Genomic DNA, 22654 nt, shown 5'->3' with positions numbered 1-22654 from the left:
TTTCTCACTCTCCAGTACTTTATATTCCACTGATTTAATCGATGCCTAGTGGATCATGATCACATCCACTGCAGCAGAGTCTAGGAGACAATTTCCTCCTGACAGGTGAGGTACAATACAGTTCTCAATTTCACATCATAGCTGATAAGCAGCTATTTATCTGCCAATAACTGAAGCCCACAGCTTTACAATCTACTTTTTCCTGTCACCTAGGAACCCTGCCACCATATTAACATCTCAACATGGTCCCTGCATCATGTGGTGCAACCATGTTACAGTTTTTCACCAACTAAACCACAATTTAGCATTTCAGTTTTGAATCATGCTTGTTTTGCTGCTTTGAAAATGAGGGTGAAAACTTCTTGAGTGCTAGAAATGCAGTTTCACAGCTGCTGTTGATTGTTTTAACTCCTTTGATGTCAGTAATTAGAAGGAAGATGAATAGCAGCTGAGGAGCTGTTTGACTCCTTTACACGAAACAGTCACTGCTCCACATCAGTGTCATCCAGAGAAGCCCTCTGATGGCTCTAGAGATGAGGACTTAAAAAAAGATACACTGCTGACTGGCTGACTGACTGTCAGATCTTCCAGTATGCTGATCTCATTCCAGAAACTACACATCTGCATGTGGTCAGGATGACAAGATGTTTCACTCTGAGTTGCCTCAGTGCCCCACTCTGGTAGTTGCTCAGCATTTTGCAGAAGTGGTAAAATTTTCCACATTTCCACTAACTGACTGGAAATGAAAGGGGGATTTTATCCCAAGAAGCTTAAAATGCCATGTTCTGAATTTCCATTAGGGGATGATAGTCTGCCATCTCACTGTTATTTCTAATGTGTATAATATTCAATAGTTGAAATCATACTGGATTTTATTCCAGATACAGGAAGTAATCTTTGTAACTAAAGTTTTCATTTTGAAGAAGTTATTCTGTTCTTGTTCCTTAGGTTCAAAATACCATTATACATAGGTTATCCATAAACAGGGATTATTATAGCAACAGGGAAGCCCTGGTATTCAAAGGATATCAATGAGGCAAGGTTTGTAGACAGAAGCAACAGTCTTGATTTCAGGATGCACGCAACTCAGTATGAGCTAAATCAAGAGTCAGCGACTGATTGCTGAAAACATGCACAGTTAAGCTCCTCACTAAGATCAAGGGAGCCCTTTCAAGGTCTGCTAAATACCAGATCTCTTGCACAATGCTCATTTTCCTTTGTTCCTACGCTGTCTGGAGGCACGGCTGCTAACTTTGTCAGCAAATGAACGGAAGAGGAATGTGAAAAAGTTACTCTAAAATGTAAAAGAAGTGATGGGGGTTGTTCTCACTCCATCACACGCGAAAGGACTGAGCCATCAGCAGCCAGCGGTCTTGCGCAACATAGGTAGGCCAGGCTGACCGTGCTCTGCCTGTGCGGCACTGGTTTCAGGAGTCAAATACCCCACGGGGGAGAGCAAGGGAGACCCCCTCAGCACAGGGACGGCGGGGAAGGCTTAAAACACAGGAGTACCGGGATTTCTTCCCAACCCTGAAAGGACATCTCGATCTTCTCCACTGTTCCTTTCTCAGAACATGGTCCTAAGCTTGGGCGCAGCTGCCCGCCTGGCGCTCGGCGGGAGGTTTTAGGACAAGTTTGCAGAATCTCCTTTCCACTTTGCCGGCCCGACCGGGCAGGTGTGCCGAGGTGAAGCGAGGGGGACCGACCCCGCTCTGCCCCGCCGGTGTCGGGATGGCCGCGCCCCACGGGGCCGTGCTGTGCCCGGGGACACGGAGGCTCCAGGACCATGTCCCTTCCGCAGAGCCCCCGTGGGCGCAGACGGGGCGGGGAGAAACCCGACCCCCGCCGCCGGGGAAGCGAGAAGGGCTGCGGCTGCACGGGAGGAGGCGGCGGCGGGGCCGTGCGGCTCCCCCGTTCTGCGGAGACACCCCCGGCCCGGGCTGCGGGGAGGGCGACCCGGGGCAGGGCGGGGCAGGGCAGGGCGGGGCGCGGCGCTGCCCTGCCCTTTCGCCAAACGGAGAGGCGGGAGCCGGCTCGGTGCGCTGCTGGCCGGCTGGAGCCATGCGGAGCTGCGGGAGGGCGCGGGGCGCTGCGGGCTGGGCCGCCCCGCTGCTCCTGCTGTGGCAGTGCCTGCCGACGGCGCGGCCCTACAACCTGGACACGCGGCACCCGCTGCTCTTCCGCGGCAGCAACGGCACCTACTTCGGCTACTCGGTTCTCCTGCACCGCCACGGCGAGGAACGCTGGTGAGTCCCCGGCCCGGCCGCCCCCGCCGCGGCCCGTCGCGCCTTGTCCCGGCCGCGGCTCCTCACGCTCCTCTCTGCCCGCAGGCTGGTGGTGGGCGCGCCCCGGGCCAGCTGGCCCGCCAACTCCTCGGTGGTCAACCCCGGGGCCATATTCCGGTGCTCGATCGGGACGAGCTCCAGCGGAGAGTGCGAGCAGCTCCAGCTGGGTGAGTCGGCGGTGGGGCCGGGGGCGGGGAGAGCCCCGGGCGGTGGCCGGGCACTGAGGCTCGCTGGCCGGGCACTGAGGCTCGCTGCCCGCCGCCCTGCGCGCACCGCGGCTCCGCTCTGCTGCCTTGGCTTGTGCTGGGCCCTTGTGGCTTAAACTGCCTTCTGCCTGTCGCTAAAGGGCAGAGCGACATCAGCGCTATTGCCCAAGGACGGGAACGGCGGCATCAAGAGGGAACACACGCACCAAAACTTGCTTTGGGGAAGTTAGGTGTGGCAGCTCCCGTTCCCACAGCCGTCTCGCCCCTTTCAGCCTGCGGGTCAAAACCCCATGAGAATTTCGGTCTGACTTCCCCACTGCTCTGCGGAGAACAGCTTTCAGGGCAGTGGGTGAATGCAATAAGCTCAGGGTTGGGAGGGTGGAAGTATGTGCCTAAAACACGTTTTGTTTTGCAAAGCCTTCCCGTTGTAGAAGCCACCATAAAGTAACTGAGCCACAGTTGTCCTGCTGATGGGTTCTCACTGCTTGCACATTTGTTGAAAAATTGAGTTTCAGGGGAAAAAAGCTGGTTTTGACTGAATCAGTTTCTACGGGTCCTGCTTCTAACTTAACTTCTATCTCCATAGTGTCACTTATCCAACTTCCAGTTGATTGATACTTGTTAAAAAGGAGAAGGTTTTGCAATGGGTCACCATGAGCATGTGTGAATTGCTTTGGGCTCACTTCCTGTCCCACTTGCATACACTGCTGTTCACTCTATTTATATGCTATGTGGAGAATCTCCCTCAACTTTTCCTGTGCCCCCCTCTGCCCAAGAGTATCCCATCCGTTAAGAGCACGCCGCCCATAAGGACAAGCGCGGGAAAAGGGCTATCAAAGTATTTGAAAGTAATAGCGCGCCATGAGCTGGTGGCTGTCAGGGCAGAGCTCAGCATTCTGTGACAAAAAAATGGTAAAACAGTTACTTCTTTGTGCAAAACTTAGAACTGACAGGTTCTGTCCAATTTTTTTGCTACCAATGGATATAAGAGTTATATTTTTTAAATGGGCTATAAAAATGTGAGATACTTCAGTGGTGTTATACTTGGAATCGCATAAGAAAAAGACAAGCAGTTGCTACTAGGAAGAATGGCAATTAAACTTATACCAGCCCAAGTAGGTTTTTTTGGTTTTGTTTTGATATGGATTTTTTGAATAATTTCATTCCAATGCTATATGTATTGAAAAGTTATTCATAAAAAAGAGTGCTTTTTTTTTTTCCCCCAAATGCTTGTTTGTCAGAGGAGGCCTGCAAAAAGTCAAAAAGGCCAGCTAAAGTGGTAAAATAGCATATGCTAAGAGGCAATAAATCTCTGTTCCTGGATTGGTGGTAAAAATAGTGCTTTACTGTGTGAGGGAAGGAAAGGAAAGTAAGGGTTGAAAGTTTCAGGTTCTTTCAAAACTGCATGTATCTGCAGTGCCTCTCAATTTACTCATTTAGCAAATGGAGAAACAAAAGCTCTAAAGAAATAATACCATGTTTTTTCCTCAATAGCGTAGGGGATTCTAAGTGAAATGATGCAACAGGTATATGGAAATGTATGTGTGGTTCCAAAGGCTTAAGTTAACATGGTTTCCATTCCCAGAGAAGGTTTAGAGGCTGCAGGTTTCACAATGTAGTTTACTATCCTGTCCTATTTAGAAAGAAACAGCTACACTGCATGCGATTTTTGCAAACTCTAAGCTTCCATCACTGCTAGATGACATCTTTGCATCACTAAGGTTTGTCTGTAGTATTTCTGAAGTTAAATAGATGCTGAAAAGAAGTGCTGTATTGTAAAGCAGGTCAATGAGGTCAATGGAGAAGCCAAAGGCAGCTGTGGTGCATGGGATGTAAATGAAGTGGGATAGTATCTGAGGTCACAGAAATACACAAGGGAACTTGCAATTGCAAAGTTGAACCTAATTACCTCTCATCTAACTCATTCAGCTTTGGGTTCTGATCTCATAGAATAGGAAATTTCCTTAGAAAAATGTGTGGCAATATATTACACTGCTGAACAGGCACATTGAGAAATAAGTGTTTCTATCCTGCTCTTAAATAACTGAATTTGCATTTCTTTCTATTAAAAACATCTTTGAGATGGTAAGTTTCTAATTAAAAGTCATGAAAAAGTAGAGGTGATAACAAGCAATAGAAGTGGCTTTCCAAATGTTGGGTTTCTGTAATAAATGAATGTGAATTACTTAGAGGCATAAATATGTTAAAATACTTCATATTTTAGCTCCACAGTATTTAAAATACTTTGTAAGTGTAGCTCCTTTTTTCTAAAGTAGTCTTGAAACAGACATAACTATGTAATGAAGGATTCATGAACAATTAGGAAGCCTCTGATCACACAAAACTGCTGTTGTATTTTTATGTGTCACAAGTTCCTCTATGCTTCCTCAGTAGCAAAAGAGCTGCTGGGAATAGTCTTACGCTGCCATCATCACAGTATCTGGGATAACTCATCCAGACATACTTAACAGAATTTTAATGGTGCTCAAGGTGTTGCGGGCCCTGAGCTGGTTTAAGAGCTGAAAAATGCCATGAGATGCACTAGCAAGTCTTTGACTTCCTAGCCCCTCATTGGCACTTTTAAATATCTCACTGATTGATGAATAGAAGAGTTTTCAGAGTCTCTTTTCTAGTTCTAGTACTTCTGTTTGTGGTGTCAGATGTTCTAGCCTGCAAATTTATTTGTATTTGGAATATATTTAAATAATGGCTTATGTTAGATGTAGAGACTTGTAATCAAACTTCAGGCAAAAATACAAAATACAGTGCTTCACATTAAAGCACCGAGTGCCCATCTTCTAGTCTTGAACGTCAAATCTTTGCCCGCATCAGTTTGGGGTAGTCACAGCTTATTGCAGAGGAACTTACATGAAGTTCTCCAGATGTCAATTTGACCTATTGAATTTTGGATTTATACAATGTTACAGAAATTTGTCAACAGCATCACTCTCAGCTTTAACACACTGATCGACTGGCTAAAGTATATAGAAAACAAATTTGTGCAAATTACCCTCCAGTCTAAAGAAAAAATTAGTTTTAACTACAAATGTATGCAGTAAATTCAGTGCATGCTGTTTAAAGTAAGGCCAGAAAGTTCTGTCTGCAGTTTCAGTCTTGCTCCTTGCTTTAAGTCTCTGCTACAATTAACCTGTGAACAAATTGCCCTCTAGCTCCCCCAGCTGAATCATTACAATGGAAAAGTGAGCACTTCATGGTTTCCCCCAAAAGGCAGACCTGTTCAACTTTGACTTTGGTAGTTTCGCTTTTTTAACTCCCTTGCATTGCTTATACCCGGCAAGTGATCTCTTTCAAATAGCCATGCTATTCCTAGGAACATGGGACCTTCTGGACCTAGGTCTGTTACAGAAGTATGGAAACAGATGTCACTTAAAAGTGTTTTGGTAGAAGTTGTTTGAGGGTTGTAAGAGGGATGAAACCTATTAGATCTGTGAAAAAAGAAAATATTTCTTGGGTGAGTAAAAAAAAGACTGATGAGGCCCTGACATCTAGGAGCAGTTTATCAGAAGTCTTATTGCCTTCTAAGTAAACTTCATAGTTCTCATCAGTTAGCAATAGGACCAGAGGAGTTACGGGAGGATAAAATGGAGCATGAGAGGTTGTTGGGCATGGAAAACACTGGAGCAAGTTCTATAAAACTGGTTTCTCAGATGACATTGCAAACATCTGCATTATAATCCTTGAGGCCAAAACCAGAAGTGGCTTTATAAGTTGTGACCTTATTTATATGCAGTTCCATTGTTTCTGTGGGTGTGTTCAGCAGGGATTATAGCAGAAGTGTATCTTCCAGCTGTGTAATGTACACAGGCATGGGCAATTACTTATTTCTCAGTGACTTTATGACAGCACGTGCTCCTTTTCCCTGAGGCAACCAAGCTGCCGTGTCCTCTTGAGCTTTTGCAGTGCTGCTCTGTTGCTTGTGCAGAATACTGCATTTTCTCATTTGATAAAGCTTTTATAATGTCATACCCTGAGCAGGGACTCATCATAGTGTCTGGGATGTCAGGCTCTCCCTTCTCTCTCCCACAAAGGTCTGTAATTTTCAAGGTGGTTGAATACTTGCCAATCAGAGAAAGAGAGGAAACATAAGGCATCAGGTCAGCAGAGGGCCACAGTAATCCTGAATCAATGTATGCTGGAGCAAAGGAAAAGGGGAATACAATCCAATGAGTGTCAAGGAATGGTAGTGCTCTTTCTTGTTACAAACCTCTCAAATAGGCACAGGAATGAAACACTGAGACAAGCCAAACTTATTTCTCACATCAGCATTGTCTGGTTTTATTTGATTTACTGATAAAAAGTCTCAGCCTCTTGGGATTTAAATTTATTGTCCTGGTCTTCTCTACTACTTCCATTTCCTCCAAATCCATATAAAAGCAAGTCCCAGGTAAGTCATTGTTTAAGAGGATGGAACATATTGATAGAAGGGAGTTGCCAGAAGTGCCTTTTGCAGTTTAAAGTATTCTTACACGTGAGCGTATATGGAGTTTTGTTTTCTGAGGAGATTTCATTCAGATTAATATCATCTATAATTCATGCAAACTATGGAAATGTCTCCCTTAGGAAGTGAGAAGTTTTCCATGACATAACTCCAAAATTCAATTCCAAAACTAAATTCCAAACTTGTTTCTGGAAAGTGGTATATATGCAGTACATGCGAGTTCATATCTCTGACATTAGCCGATAGGATAATTTGGAATCTTGTAATTTAATCCTCAGTAATAGAGAAGCTGCAGAAAAATCAACTTTTTAGTAGATTTAAGTAATGCACTTTAGTTGTGCTTGTCTTGGAAGAAGAGCTCACATGTTGTTTATTACTATTCCCCAGGTGACCTACAGGATTTACTAAATTACAGTAATATAAAATCTCTTGGCTCAAAGACAATTGAATTTGATGTTATTGTGAGTGCTAAGGTCATTTCCTGTTTACTTGGGTTTTGCATATTGTTTCCTTGATGTCTTAGGGAAAGGCACATGGGGGAGGAAGTAGTAAAGAAGAGATGAAGGAGGGTCAGGTGCCTCTTGACCCTGTGAAGAGTTGTTTCTGGAAGGAGGCAGAGTGCAGATGTGGTGCACAGGGGACATCATTCTTTCTGCAGTATTGTGAAGGGTTCTGGGCAGCACTATGCTGATCTCTCCATCAGAGTAGGGAAAAAGCATGATGTTTGGGGAAAAACATGGAGAGGTAGGGTGGAAGTAGAAAATGTCAAGTCTCCAGCAATTTCTTCAGACAAATAGCCTGTCACGAAGCAGTATGAAACAAGCTCTGAAACAAGGTCTTATTCCTAAAAATGCATCTAATGTTTTCTTTCCATATGATGAAGAGTTATCTGAATTCCATTAACCTCATATTTTTTTATCAAAAAGCCCATGCCATTCTAGTTATGAAATCATTTAAGTCAATGTTGGCTGTGAGAATATGTGTTGCAAAGCCTACAGTCAGTCAGCTTTCTACTGGCTATTGAACAGACTAGATGTATCCCTTTATTCTGTTTTCATACTTACTGTTTTGGAGTTGTATGTCCTCTAAAACAAAATCAACAAATCCACTAAATTAAGTTGTATTCATTTAAACTTTCTAATGCATTGGACAGTAAAAAATTTTAGTTATGCTGTCAGCACTGAGGTTTTGTTTGGTGGGTTAAGTGTTGCCCTTTTCTGGTAGCGGGGAGGAGGTGAGAAGGTGGGGGTGTGATTTATGGGTTTTTTTTCCATGCAACTAATGTCCCACCAGCATTTGTACTCTGTGGTCTGTACTGGTTTCCTTTTCTGGGTAACTGAACTAACCCTTAAACCTCAAACATTTTGGGTTCACCTATAACTGTACTCAGCCTGGGGAAGTCTGAAAAATTGTGCAAAAGAGTTAGTTCAAATGACATAATGTGTTCCCTTATTTTATAAGAAATGTTTTCATAAACTGTCATGCTGATGCATATAAAATACTGATTCAATAATTTAATTAATGCTCATTCATGCAAACCTCTTAAAAATGAAAATCTTGCTTTATGTAACTTAGAATAAACGTGTAGCTTCTCCTTACCCTGGGGACCACTACTGCTTTCCAGAAGAGAGCAGATCTTTGCTAGCTTGGCAATGCTGTAGCCTTTTGGTGTGTGGGGGTTAGAAGAAATTTCAATGTCTTGAGGAGGTTTTAAAAAATAACTCTCCTTAAAAACAAACACTGAGAGCTGCTGCTGAATAATGGCAATAGTGAAAGGAACATGCAGGACATGCATAGGTCATGATCTGACATCCCCAGAAGAGATTGCAGGTATGTAACCCTTATTTGATAACCATTTGCAATGGAGATTGTTTTAAGGTCTGCTGCCAATAGATACATAGTTGGAGAGATGTTTGCTTTAGGCTGGAGTTTAGGTGGCATTCACAGGTATTAGTTGTGTTTCTTACAAACTTCTAGGCTGAAGAATATTTACAGAGACAGCCCTTCTCCAAAACTGAGTGTAATGTCACCTTCTACCTTAGTAATGATGGAGATGCTGGTCCTCACTGCCAGCGTAACACATTCAGAGCCAATATGCTCCCGTTGGCTGTGCACAATCATACCTTTGCTCAAGAAGAAAGCAGAAAGTCTACATGACCTGTGTGAGACAGAGGTCAGATCTGCCAACCCAAATTACTGCAGTGTCCTCACAGAGTTTTTGGGTGCTCCTGTTACCCACCACATTTTTCTTCACCTTGTCCCTCTATTCAGAGCATTGGTCTTTGTCTCCTAGGCAACCCCAGTGGAGACTACTGTGGGACGACTTGTTTGGAAGAGCGTGATAATCAGTGGCTGGGTGTCAGCTTGTCGAGACAACCAAAAGAGAGTGGATCTATCATTGTATGTATTAACCACTGGATCTGCATGTCTGTCAGACTGCATCTACCTTTCTTATGCTTCCATGTCAAATGTTGTGTTTGTTTTATATTCATAGGCTTGTGGACATAGATGGAAAAATATCTTTTACATGAAAAATGAACACAAACAGCCACTTGGTATTTGTTTTGCCATCCCTCCTGATTTTCGAACTGATCTGAGCAGAGGAATACGCCCGTGCTATCAAAGTAAGCAGAATGCTTGAGTCCTGTTGGGGGAAGGGTGAGATACGTAATGGCACGGTGTGGAGTTTGTGAAGGGCTTGTGTTGCTCTGGGCAGGTATTCTGCAGACGAAGGTTTGGAGGCTGAGTGCTGATGAGATGAGCACAGTTTGTGATGTAAAGATGGTTACCACTTCAAAGAAAAATTGCTTTCAAAAGGCAAAAAAGTAATTGAAACAAGGCATCAGAATAGTTTTTCTTGGACTGGATTGCTGAAGGATATGTGCTTCTCTAAAACAGGCCAGTAGAGGACATACTCATTTCTTTTACTCTTGTCATGTGCTTGCTCTGCTCTGCAGTTGCACAGCAGAGCAGCAGAAATACCTGCATGTGATCATTGCCATCTGCTCCTTAGCCTCTGATACAGACATGCTGTGGTGCCTGTCACAGTGCGTGTCCTGCTCCCTTACTTGCCTTTGGCCAAGGCTGGAGCTGTGGCACGAGGCCTTCAGAGGTCCTTCCTCAAAGAACTTCAGGAGCAGAATAAACATCAAGAGCGGAAGCTATCAAATGAGTCTATCCATGCTTTCCTGTTCTTACCTACCACACACCCAGGACAATGATCTTGTGCCCCTGTGCCTTGCCAGTGCAAGGATCAGCTGACAATCTGGCCTTTCTGTGCAGACAGAGTAATGCCATCAAATGTCCCACAGCTGGCTTTAGAGACTGTTACGAGCGTTGGTGAAATCATGCTTTTATCTTTGGAGGCTTTAAGTGTACAAATCTACGTATGGAATGAAGGGAACCCTGATTGGAGGCAGTTGGCAAAGAACTGCAGGAAAACAGAGCTGGGAGAGTGTATTGGATTGCTGAGGATGAAAGCAATATGTCTAAGAGCACCATAACACAAACCCTTCATGGCACCAGTGGAGCACAGGGCAAGTTCTATGAGGATACATAAGGCTGTCAGTCAAAATATGCCTGAATTACAGAGTGGAAGAGTATCCAGATGTGTGCTGAAAGTATTTATGCTGTTTCATTCGTGGAACAATTCTGAAAGAAAAGTATAGCCTTTAAACTCACAATATTTCAAAGGCAGGTGTGATAAAGTGATACATAGTGTTTTGAGTTTGTTACAGTACTATATTGCACCTAAAGGTTAGAATTGCACCTGGTTTTAGTTTTAATTCAGAACTGAAAACCAATTTTTTTGGAGGGGGCTGTTCTTTTTTTCCCTAAGTTGTCTCACCTTATATTGAAGGCCTGGTACCAAAACTCTGGAACCATAGGCTTCTCATCCTTTTCAATATTTCTTCCCCATTCCCAGAACATGCGCGTAAGTTTGGAGAAAACCATGGGTCGTGCCAAGCTGGAATATCTAGTTTTTACATTGAGGTATGTATTAAAGATACCAACCCTCTCTCTCTTTATATATTTATTTATATGTGTACGCGCACAGAAGAGTATATGTAAATGCAAACATCAACACTTTTTATTGTGGGAGGGAAAAATCACTTTTCGAATTTTTTAATTGAATCTGGCTAAGACTCGCATAATTCCCAACTAAGCCCTTTACCTTTTATCCAAGAATACTTTTACACCTTACTAAATCCAAAGTTACTTTTATCAGAAGAAAGGGCATGAATATAGCAGAGGATGGAATTTTATTTTTCTCTTTAATCTGTTTGATGTTACAATAATGCTTACCTTCTTGCTTTACAGAGTAATATTCTATATTATTTAATCTCCATTCCACCCTAAGACTGTAATTTCTAAAAACCTCTTTTGAGAAGAGACTATCCTGTTTGTTGCTCTATTTTGTTGTTGCAGTTAAAAGCTTTTAATAACCATATTTTTACAGGTCAGGAAAATATTATCTGTGATCTAGTGGTTAACCCCAGTGCTGAGGCAGATGCATCTCTAGTATTTCACAGAATTCACAGGAGATCTAAGGAAAAGCATTTTACTTGTTTTGCTTATTTTCATAAATATTTCAGTGTGAATAACATGGCTTTGTTTTACTTTTCTTTCAGGACTTAATTATAATGGGAGCCCCTGGATCATTTTATTGGACTGGTTCTGTTTTTGTATACAATACGACTGTGAATACAATCCATGCTTACACAGATTCAAATAACCAAGTGAAATTTGGCAGTTATCTAGGTAAATAAAATATTTAATACTTTTCTAAAGTACAAACTAAATAAATAGCTGGTCTTGGGGTGAGTGCACAGTAGTTTTTAGTGTTTTCACTGTTAATCCCAGAAGCTACAGTTCTAAAGATGTGTTCTGATTTTGTTAAATATTATTTCATTGTAAGGTTTCTTCTCTGCTTTTGTTATGAGGAAGCTTCTTGAACATTAGATTTCTATTCTTATCTCTTCACTGTTTTAATAATTTCCTGATTTAGAAGGTAGAGATGGTTCTGATTAGCAATGGTTTGCACTTCACTCTTAAGCCTGAAATGCTGCCAAGAGCTTTCACATAAAAAGACAATAATAAACAAGGCCATGAAGTTCCTACTCATGTACCTGTATCCAAGTAACTAGCTGCATTTAGTGCCACAGTTTGGAAAGGTTTATGACAAAAAATATCAGCTTCAGTCTTCTCACTACACCCTAAGAAAAGCTCATCTGTCCTTCCTGAATTTCTGAGCAAGAATATTTTTGCTTGTGACCATTGGTTTTTGCATTTTCCCATTCAGAGTTCCGGTTAGTCTGGATAAACATTTCCTGTTTCTGATTCCACTCCTGTGACAATAGGAAGTTGGCATGTGTTATGAAATAGATATTGTGAAACATAAAGTGACTAACACTTCAGAATTCATTTCTAAGCCTGTAAAGGCCACAGTATCTTTGTGAGAAAGTCACGCGAAAGAGAGGCTGGGTGGGAAAAGGTGGTCAGACACGCAGATCCCTAGGGTCAACCAGTAGCACTTCTAATCTTTCACAGGGCAAAAGAAAAACTTTAGAGAATGCTAAAGTTTTCCAATGAGCTTTCCAATCAGCAGAAAAACTACTGCACCTGTCTGGGGAAAAAAAGTTCATTGCAGATTTCTGCTTCTACAAGGAAAAGAATGGCGATTTCTGCAGTGAATGAGTCAAATCATTGACAGCCAGAAGCCAGATATAGGCAAATGGGTAAAATCCTGCATAAGGGCTGTGCTGGGGAGATGTAGGGAAGGCTATTCCACACATATGTGGTCTCTTAGTTTCCTTGGCCATCCAGGACCTGAAATCAGCTGATGTTTGCATCACAAACATCATGTGCACGTTGGCTCAGCAAAGCCATATGTCTTCTAAACTTGCCCTTCTGCGAGAAAGGGACCATTAGCTTATCTGTGTGTCTCTACGGTAGCAACTGTGATAAACCATAAATTTTGCATTTTTTTCATGCTGCTTAAACCTCTGCTTCCTTCCCTCTCAGTAATACACAGTGTGGTTGAAGGAATTTAAAAGTCAGTTTTTTTACCTCTCTCAGCTTCTGTCCCATCTTAGTAATTATTGAAGGCAAGAATCCATTCAGGGTTAATTCTGTTACCAATTTTTTTTACAAGTCTGAGTTTGTTTCTCCCTTAAGTAATGCATAAAAATGTCCCTGCCAAGTGGTGGAAGTATATTGTGACCAGAGTGTAATTCAAGCATGTGATACAATAATCTACTTCCTCTATCCTTCTTCTGACAGGGGCCAAGAAGTTGGCATCTTTATTTACATTTTTCATTAATCTGTTAAAGAATAATAATTAAGAAACTAGAGACTGCAGGAAGTGCAAAAGTATTGTAGCATTTTCCATAAGTTGGAAGAAACAAAGCTGTTCATGTACCAGACAGCTGAAAGAAAGAAGGAAGTTAGAAAGATGTCAGTAATAACTAACTCTAGGTAACATTTTCTTGACTACTTCAGAGTATCTTGGAGAGTAATAAATAACATTTCAAAAAACTGAAAAATTCTAGTAATGGTAAAGAAGAGAGACCTATGGAGTTGGAAAAAAAATTTATCTGTGCCTTTAAATTTAAAGGGTCAGTTATGTGATTTCCCCTCCCCCTGCCAAACATTTTAATACTATTAAATAAAAATTAGTACTATGTGATTACTGTATTTTTTTTGTTTGGCTTTTTTTTCCAAGTTCTTAAGAATTAGCAACGTTTACACTTTAGCAAAACCAAAATAACTAGAAAATAAATGTCAGAGGAGGTAAATTAAGGTTCATTCTTAATTTTTTGTTGAGTAAATAAAAAAACTAGGTGTTGACCTTTAAGTGATAAATTGCCCTGTTCATCTCTTTTAGCTTAAAATATGGAAAGGGTGGCTTAATGAGAATTTGAATTCTAGGCAGTTGTCTTCACAGATGAAAGATTCAAGGCTTGTTCCCATCTATCCAAGATGATTCCCAGATGATTTGTCCATTTTCTCTGCATGCTGGGAACATCGGCAGTCATTCAGTAAATGCAAGAGTAGCAGAATATGTTGTCTGTCTTCCCTGTTTCAGCTTAGCTGTAATTTTTCTGGAAAGAGTAATGACTTGTGCAATTACAGATTAAGGTGTTAGCCTTTATTTTGCAATTCTGTGTCTGGATGTCTGCACCAAAATATGAACTATCTTCATATACAGAAATGCTTTGTAATGTAGAATAATTTACAAAAGTTGATGTAGTGTTTTCTTATTACATAATCGGCCTTTTGCAATTTTTTCCTGACATTTTCATGTGTGTGTCCATGGTGCTCTGTGTGTGTATTTGCATAGAAGGAGCACCACATTCAATTTTTCTTCAGTCTAGCTACAACTGTCAAAGAGTAACAATTGAATCAAGTATTTCCACATTGCAGTGCATGTACTTTTGATCATTTTTATTTGTATTAATAATATGGACTCATTGGACAATTGCAGAATATGCATTAACAGAAGGTGTTTTGCAATTTATTTTACTGGCTTTTGAAGTATGGCAGGTAATTGAGTTCTTGGAAAGAAATTAGTGTTTCTGACACTTTTTCCTGCTTGATGGAACTTACAGTTTGCATTGACCTTTTACCAACACTTCAAAAACTTTCTATTCTATTTTCACTGCTGACTTGTATGAGATCTGAATGTCAGACTGACGATAATTTATGGTGTTGACAGCTTTTATATGGCACAATGCCATCCTTTTTTCTTTATGTTGCATTTCCAGTATTCAATAGTGCATTTCTAATTTGCAGGATATTCTGTTGGAGCTGGACATTTTCTGACACCAGCCAGCATAGAAGTAATTGGAGGGGCTCCCCAACAGGAGCAGACTGGTAAAGTAAGAGATTGTCTATAATATTGGTTTGAAGACTATAACCCCACAAAAACACCTGTGATCTTCCAATTTAGATTAATATATTAAAGACAAGCATCAGGTATGACTTCTCATCGGGGGAAAAGTTGAAGGAGGAATTAGGGTAGACAGTGTACATAACACTGATGTGAACTGTGGTGTTGAACAAAGGTGCAGATAGGAAATAGGAGATAGCAGTACTTTGTGATATTGTGCATTGGTTTGCTGATGCTCTAGCACATGCTGTAGAGAAAGCCTGGGAAATATTTCAGATTACAGTTTGCTAAATTCCACTTATATTTTCTTTTCATTTCAGGCATATATTTTTAGCATTGAGAAGCAGCTAAATATTCTATTTGAACTAAGGGGTAAAAAGGTAAATATTTCATACTACTTTTCTGTACCTTTTAACTTCTAGCACATCTTCATCAAAATTCAAAAATAGTAATGATTTCTTGTCTGCACACAGCTTGGTTCTTACTTTGGAGCTGCAGTTTGTGCTGTGGACCTGAATTCAGATGGCTTCTCAGACTTACTAGTTGGTGCTCCGATGTACAGTACCATCAGAGAAGAGGGAAGAGTTTATGTATATATTAATTCAGGTTCTGTAAGTATTTTCTCTTAAAAATAGATGGCAACACAGCCGTTCTAGTTTAACAGGCTAAGAAGGGAGAGTTTTCCTCTCTTCTTGTCCAATGTTTCAGGTTTTGGGAAAAGCAACAGCAGAAGTGTGATGAGTACCCCAGCAGGAGTGTGCAGCACACCCCCAAAGGCTGCAGTGTCAGCTCTGACACAGTTACACCAGAGTTAGAGCTGAAGACACACTGGGTTAGGTTCCTGGGAGCTGTAGATGGTGACAGCCTGCCACTGCAGCTCCTTTCCAAGATCTCCTCCACTTCTGTGCTTCCCACTGAGCTGCCATGTGAAGAACAACTTCTTAAGCACTTCAGAAACAAACAAGGAATGAAAAATGTGCATGTAGTTACTGGTACCAGTCAGGAAAGAGACTGGTACTCCTCAGTTTGGCAGACAGAGTGACTGGGCAGATCATGCATTAGAATTAGCTTCTTTTTATTCTTTCTAAGGTTCAGAAGTGGAAGTGTAATCGCTTTATTCTTACACTAAACACCATAAAATATGTTTGAAAATGCTTGCTTCTACACCAAGGAGTTTGGTAGGATTATATATTGCTATCCAAGGCAGTTTTAACACTTTGACTAATATTCCACCTGGAAGATGATCTGTTAATGTGCCGTTGGCTCTGTTTTCCTTCAGGAAGCAAAGATGGTAGAACTGAACTTAGAGCTCAGCGGGAGTGACTCATACGCAGCAAGGTTTGGAGAATCCATAGCCAATCTAGGAGACATAGATAATGATGGCTTTGAAGGTAAGAATACAAAGAAAACCTGCTGGGTTAAATTCTCTGATCAGTGTAATGTCATCATTAACAGGAGGATTATGGAAGTCTGAGAATTCTTTTGCTTTGGGACTTGACTTTCCTTTCCCGACTTGAAATAGGGCTGCTTCGCAGTCATTGATGTGAAACACCAAGGGATTTAGTTCTGTCTAATAAGGAGCATGAGCATAAAGTGATAACATAGTCTGTAACTTTTGGTGCTGGATCTTAAATGGAATCACTACTCCTGCTTCAGATATCTGAGACAAATGTTGGGGAACAACTTGGCAGTTTGGTAACAATCAAGAATAAAAATTGAGTCAAAATCTGTGTCACCAGTAAGAAATACTAAATATTTGCGGATATTGAAAACAACCTCCAAGTTGGGAGACCACTGTGGAAATATTGAAATAAAAAGTGGATGTAAATATTGAGTGGCAGTAGGGAGAAAAATTTCTTTAAGAAAAAGGCTGGAAAGAAAATGCAAAGAGAAATTGGGTAATATAAAACATTTTTCATTTTTGTATAGTAATTAAAAAGCAGAGCAGAGTCAACTTTTTCAACGATCTAAACCATGAATGTCAGCCCTGTGAAGATAAAGGGGTGCGTTTAGGTGTAGAATCTGACCTCAACAACGTGTGTATAATTTTAATAGGCACAACTTGACTGTACCATTTTCATCTCACCAGCAGAGACACATAATGTGTTTTGTGTGGTTTAGTCACCACAGCATGGATTCAGTCAATGTGGATTCAATCAGAGAATTGTTCAGTAAGACCGAATAGTCAGAGCCTTTGCTTTTCTTGTGATTTTGGTTTGGTACAGCATGAAGTATTCCTGATTTGCAGGTAGTTCAGTTTTTGCTTATTTGTAAATGCAAGTTCACAGTTATTAATAGTGACTTTCAAGATGGTGTAATTCATCTCCCCCCCCCTCCCCTCCACTGTTTGGTTTACAACCTCTGGCTATTTGAACCACGGGAGTTTTTGGTAAGGGCTGGTGAGGGTGGATTGGTGAGTAGGTAGGTTCGTTCAATTTGTTGTGAGTTGCTACACCCCACTGGGATTAAGTCATCTAGGCATTAAACGTATCCCTTTGTACCAACCTTCATTTCCTTTCACAAGAAAATAAATGGTTCATTTTGGGCATTGTAATAAGGGCACTTGTGTTTCAGTGACTTAATCCATGTGGGAATAGCAGGAAAGCCATCACTGTTCCATGAATACAAGGCTTTTTTCTGTCTTTTTTTAAAGACCGTGATAATTTTGGCTATTTTGTTGGTAACCTTTTAACCTCTTAAGGGTCAAAATTAGTATTGCTAGAAATAGACTTTGTCTTTAACAAAATGGCTGTATGTGATGGTTGTTTTCCATACATAGTAATTAAGGTAGAATCAGGTTACTGAGCTGGTCTATATTGTTTCTTTTTGCTTTATATCTATGTTCAACACTGCCTTTGAATTCAGGCAAGTAAATCTGGTCTGGCATTGATGCATCATGATCTGCATTTCTTTAACTGTTCCTCTTTCCTAGCCAACTGATCATTGCTAAATTGTTTTTCCACAGATGTGGCAATTGGGGCTCCACAAGAAGATAATCTGAAAGGGGCTATTTATATATACAATGGCAGGAAAGATGGAATAACACCATCATTTTCACAGGTATGCTTTTTCAATGAAAAATTCCCAATCAAGAAGAACCCTAAGTTTAAATCTGAGAGGGTTTTCCCTTCGTTTACCACTCTAACCATCTGAAGTATTTTAAAAGACTTCAGAAAATTTCTATGTGGTCTGTGATTTCCAGTCATAATATAACCTGTAAGAGAGAAATAAATTGTTTTGGGGGCTGTAGACAGAGCTTATGGGATTTAGCATTTACAGTAATTGAGGAATATTACTTTCAGAGGTATACTTTCAGCTCTAAGCCCGTAACTGCATTCAGCAGCAGGATTGTTGTGCTAACTTTTTTCACTGGAAATTGTAACTCAGAGATTAGCTTTCCAAGAACACTTTTCTCTTTCACATTTTTCTCCTCAGAGAATACAAGGACAAGAAGTCAGTAATTCTTTAAGCATGTTTGGACAGTCAATATCAAGTGGCATTGATGCAGATAACAATGGTTATCAAGGTAAATTAAACAATTTTGTTTATTTTTCATTTTTAAAAGAGTAGGGACTCATAGGGTACAACCCTACTGTGAAACTTGATACTTTTAACAGAAGCAGTATCTGTTATCATATCTGAGACATGTCACATCTCGTATTTTGGGAAGAAAACAGAAGAGGTAAAGCTGAGGCCAAGCAGTCAGTTTTCACGGTCAGCTAACTATTACCTAAGGACTGGGAACAATGTAATAGTAAGATCATAGTGCACAAGAGGAAGAAAAATGTGATTTATATTTTTAAAGCAGCCATCTCATCTGCTGATGTCACAATGAGCTGGTTTGGGTGCTGGAAGCATGCTGGCTGTCCAGAGCAGTGTGCTAACCAAAATAAATTGCTGACCTTCCCAGAGCCTGGATTTTGACACGAGTCATGGGCGCCTTGACTCTCAGTCTGAGTGAACAATACTTGTACCTGAGAAATAATTCCTGTTGACAAATTATGCTTATTGATTTTTTTTTTTTTTTTTTTTTTGGTGCAGATGTAGCAGTTGGTGCATTTTTCTCTGATTCTGCTGTGGTGCTGAGGTGAGATTGCTGCGTTTCAGTGCTTTTGAAGACCATACAATTTAACTTTCCTTTTTTTTAATGAAATTTATTAAAACTCAGTAGGGTAATTTAACCTCATTATATTCTTGACATCTTGAATTTCAGTCATGGGGCTCTAGAAGGCTCTGGAAGTGAAACATTTTCATTTTTTTCAAGGTGTTTACTTAAATATAATTTTGAAACTTTTTGAGGCAACAAATAATGTGCATACAACTATTTGAAGCTATCTGAAAAATTGTAATTCTAAAATATAAAAATAGATTGTCAGAGATGGTGAGTTTTGGAGAAATTCTTTAAGCTATTTGTGAACATTATTTGTGAACACTTACTCTTTCCTATTCTTAGAACAAAACCAGTGGTGATCGTTGAAGCTTCTTTGAAACATTCTAATTCAATAAATCGAACTAACTTAGACTGCATGGAAAATGACCAGCCTGCCGCCTGTATGAATTTGAGGATATGTTTTACCTATAGAGGACGAGAGGTGCCTGGTTATATTGGTAAGCTACTGGGAAAAAAAATCCAGTATATGTATTCATTTTAAATGTACCTGTTTACAGAATAATGCTACTGGTGTTTAGTAGATAAAATGGAAAGCTGGAAAGATGGATACCTTTTTTGTACTATGATTACCCTATAACAACAAACCATTGCACTTCTGTGCAGTTTAGAGTAACAGCACATCCCTGCTAGAACTACTGGAGTTCTGTGGCCTCAGAGAGACAGCAACGTTAAAAGGGTGATATTTAGATGTCTTCTAACAGCATTCCTCAGGCATGGAACAAACCATGTGGGACTGCTGTCTGCCACTTAGCAATAGAGAGAAGACATTCCTTCATAAACCAGCTCAAGCACCTGATCACACCGCTGTGGGGCATTGTGTGAAAGAGAGGGAGTCCCACCAAAATTATTGAAAACCAAATCTTGCATTATATTTTATATAGTGCATATTTTGCTTTTGGCAAAAACTGGTATTGCTAGAAGCAGTATCTATCAAAGGGAATGTTCATGGTGAATGTATTTAAAATAATTTACTGCCTAAATTTGACTGCATTGCCTGAGTGCTTTTAACCTACTTGTCATGTGCTATTTGTAAACTGCAGACAGCCCTGCAAGGACATGGTATATAAAATTAAATTGCTTGACTCTTCTGTGTGAGAACATACAATAGCCTTTGGGAGCACATTACAGACAACATATGCAGTGATGAACTGTAAAGTTATATGTCCAGATCTTTTGAAATTCATATTTGTTTTGAAAGACAAGCAGTCAAAAAGGTTCACCCTTGCTGGACTTGCACATATGATGTTTTAACTTAAATTAAAAAAGGACTAATAGAACTTGTAGATAACCTAACTCTTGGCAAAAATTAAGAAGTAATACATCTCTAATGCTCTGAAACTTGCTTGCAACTTATCGTAGCAATTCATGCTAACGTAAATAGAAAAAAACTGTGAAGTTAAACAATATTTGTCAGCGTTTGTTGACTCAACTGTTTGTTGCAATTTACTGTCAGCCCTGTAACTAACTGAAGTGGGTTTTCTAGAAATAGATTTTGGTAGAAAACTATAAATATAACCTGATAAACCATCCCTGATGTAAAAGCATGTATCAGGGAACAGCCATGAAACAATCAATTTTCAGGGTACCAGAAGCTTTCATTAGGTATGGATTTATGTCAGAGCATTTTTAAGCAGAGCATTTTAAAATGGATGTTGCAGAACATACTTATGGCAGTGAGTCAGAAATTGGAATTTCTACCATAAATTCATGAAAATCATAATACTTAAAGTTTTTACAGCCTTTCTTTTCCCTGGGTTTTATTTTGTAGTATTGCTCTATAATCTGAGTGTTGATGTGAACAGAAAAGAGGATACACAAGCAAGATTTTATTTTTCCTCCAATGGAACATATGATACAATCTCAGGAAAAGTAAAGATTTACAACAACATTACTGCTTGCAAAGATCACCCTGCATTTCTGAGGGTAATGTAGTTTTCAGTATGTACTGTCATGTAAATCCTTTGTTCTCCTTTGCAAAGAACACCTGCTGCATAAGGACCTATTCTGTTTACAGTTGCATCACATCATTTTGGAAGTAGTTTGTGTCCAAAACTTCCACAGTTAATTTATTTTAATGCTGATGCTTTCTCAGCTTTCTCTGGGGAAGTCAATGGGTCTGCCATGTTTTACATTGGTGAGAACAGGCATAATAATAATCACAGTGATAAAGTTGTACCATGAGCATTATTGAAACTTTTTCATCATTTTTGTGGATGAGAGATCATACATAGATTGAGGTTGGTTTGGAACCAAGAAGGTACAATATAATATGCATATTCTGCTGAACATTTCTGATGGAACGTTCCTACGTACTCCTTAATGCAAAATCCTAAAACTTGTTTGATTGGTCATTTGTAACTCTTTCAAAGAACATGTGTATGGTCTTGCTTCCATTTTTATTGTTAGTAGATAAGGTAGACTCAGCTAAAAAGGAAAGAACCCATTCCTGATTGATAGGAGGGGAAATGAAGACAATTGCCAGAAAAGTCTGTAGTTCAAGTTTTATAGTGTAGTGTGCTTTGTGAATTTGCTGCAAGGAGCCAAAGGCTAGCAGGGTGTGAAGAAAAGTTCTTGATTGTTTTCCTTCAAGGGATGCAGCAGTCAGCCATAATCTGAAGGTGGAAATGAGGTAGGAAGAGCACTAGTGAGAGTTCCATGAATGAGCTGCAAAAGTAGTTGCAAAGTCACTGTTGCCCTGGAGGGAATGAACTGTTGTGTTCATGCTTGATGTATCCCTCTGAAAGATGAATGAGGGACTTGTCTTGAAAGTGGAATATAATATTAAGGATATATACAAGGATATAATATTAAGGCCATTCAACAAACAAGAAAAAACTAATCACTTTTATTCTGTCAAACATCTTAAAAGCTTGTCTTCTAAAACAAAAATTTTGGGAAAACTTGGAAATCCTAAACCACAACAAGCAATAAAAATCAGTGGACACAAAGGAACCATATTTTATTAAACTCAGAAAAAATAGACTTATCTCCTCTCAGACATTATCTAAGGGGGAAGAGAGGGAGTATTTAGATATAAGGGGAAATAAGGATGATAAAATAATGGACTACCCTTTTCTTTAGGCAGCAATCCTCAAGGCAGCAATTCTGTGACCTTTTGAAACAAACATCTGTCAAGGTGGCTGGTGCAGTTGATCCTGCACAAAGGCTGGAAAATAAATACAATTTTCTGCAGCTAGCTACAAAAAAACCTGCAGGGAAATATTCTTCCATATATTTTTCTTCTTCCTTCCTTTCACTTAGTTTTTGTTTATGACACCATTAGAAGCCAATTCTTCATCATAAAGCTTCAGGGTGGAAAGGAAAGCTTATGTTACCTACTGGAAAATTGCCCAGATGCATCTCAACTGATAGTTGCACCTAAGTGAATGTTGCTTGCAGGAGCAATGGCAAATTGCCACTTACTTTAAGAGAGTTTTGTAAACTAAGAGAAATCTGATTGACAGCTGACCTTGTACAGATTGCTGTACCAGCATTAGCAGGTATTTGCGTAGGAAGAAGGAACTGATTTGCCTCATCATTTCCTATACTTGATCGTTAGTATTTTTTTTCTCCACAGAATTCAATTTTCTTTTCAATGTTTAATTAAAAGCATTATAAGCCTTGCCTTCCACCCACTGAGGT

General features: G+C 40.2%; 1 protein-coding gene across 1 annotated transcript in view; it reads left to right on the top strand.

Annotated features, from left to right (window-relative positions):
* Positions 1-1994: 1994 nt before the first annotated feature.
* ITGA4 (integrin subunit alpha 4) overlaps positions 1995-22654 on the top strand; it is a 34535-nt gene continuing 13875 nt past the window's right edge. The window contains exons 1-15 of the mRNA XM_085066317.1: positions 1995-2246; positions 2331-2452; positions 9244-9350; positions 9445-9574; positions 10876-10943; positions 11582-11711; positions 14745-14830; positions 15162-15221; positions 15315-15452; positions 16121-16232; positions 17807-17901; positions 18277-18367; positions 18883-18928; positions 19295-19449; positions 20781-20935. Coding sequence (XP_084922443.1) covers positions 2062-2246; positions 2331-2452; positions 9244-9350; positions 9445-9574; positions 10876-10943; positions 11582-11711; positions 14745-14830; positions 15162-15221; positions 15315-15452; positions 16121-16232; positions 17807-17901; positions 18277-18367; positions 18883-18928; positions 19295-19449; positions 20781-20935 — 1680 coding nt within the window. The 5' untranslated portion in view covers positions 1995-2061. The remainder of the gene's footprint in view (positions 2247-2330; positions 2453-9243; positions 9351-9444; positions 9575-10875; positions 10944-11581; positions 11712-14744; positions 14831-15161; positions 15222-15314; positions 15453-16120; positions 16233-17806; positions 17902-18276; positions 18368-18882; positions 18929-19294; positions 19450-20780; positions 20936-22654) is intronic.

This window comes from Lichenostomus cassidix, chromosome 7, assembly GCF_008360975.1.
Source record: "Lichenostomus cassidix isolate B80296 chromosome 7, HeHo_3.0, whole genome shotgun sequence".
Classification (NCBI taxonomy): domain Eukaryota; kingdom Metazoa; phylum Chordata; class Aves; order Passeriformes; family Meliphagidae; genus Lichenostomus; species Lichenostomus cassidix.
Note: the sequence above shows the minus strand (reverse complement) of the source record. Positions and strands in the feature narration are given on the sequence as shown.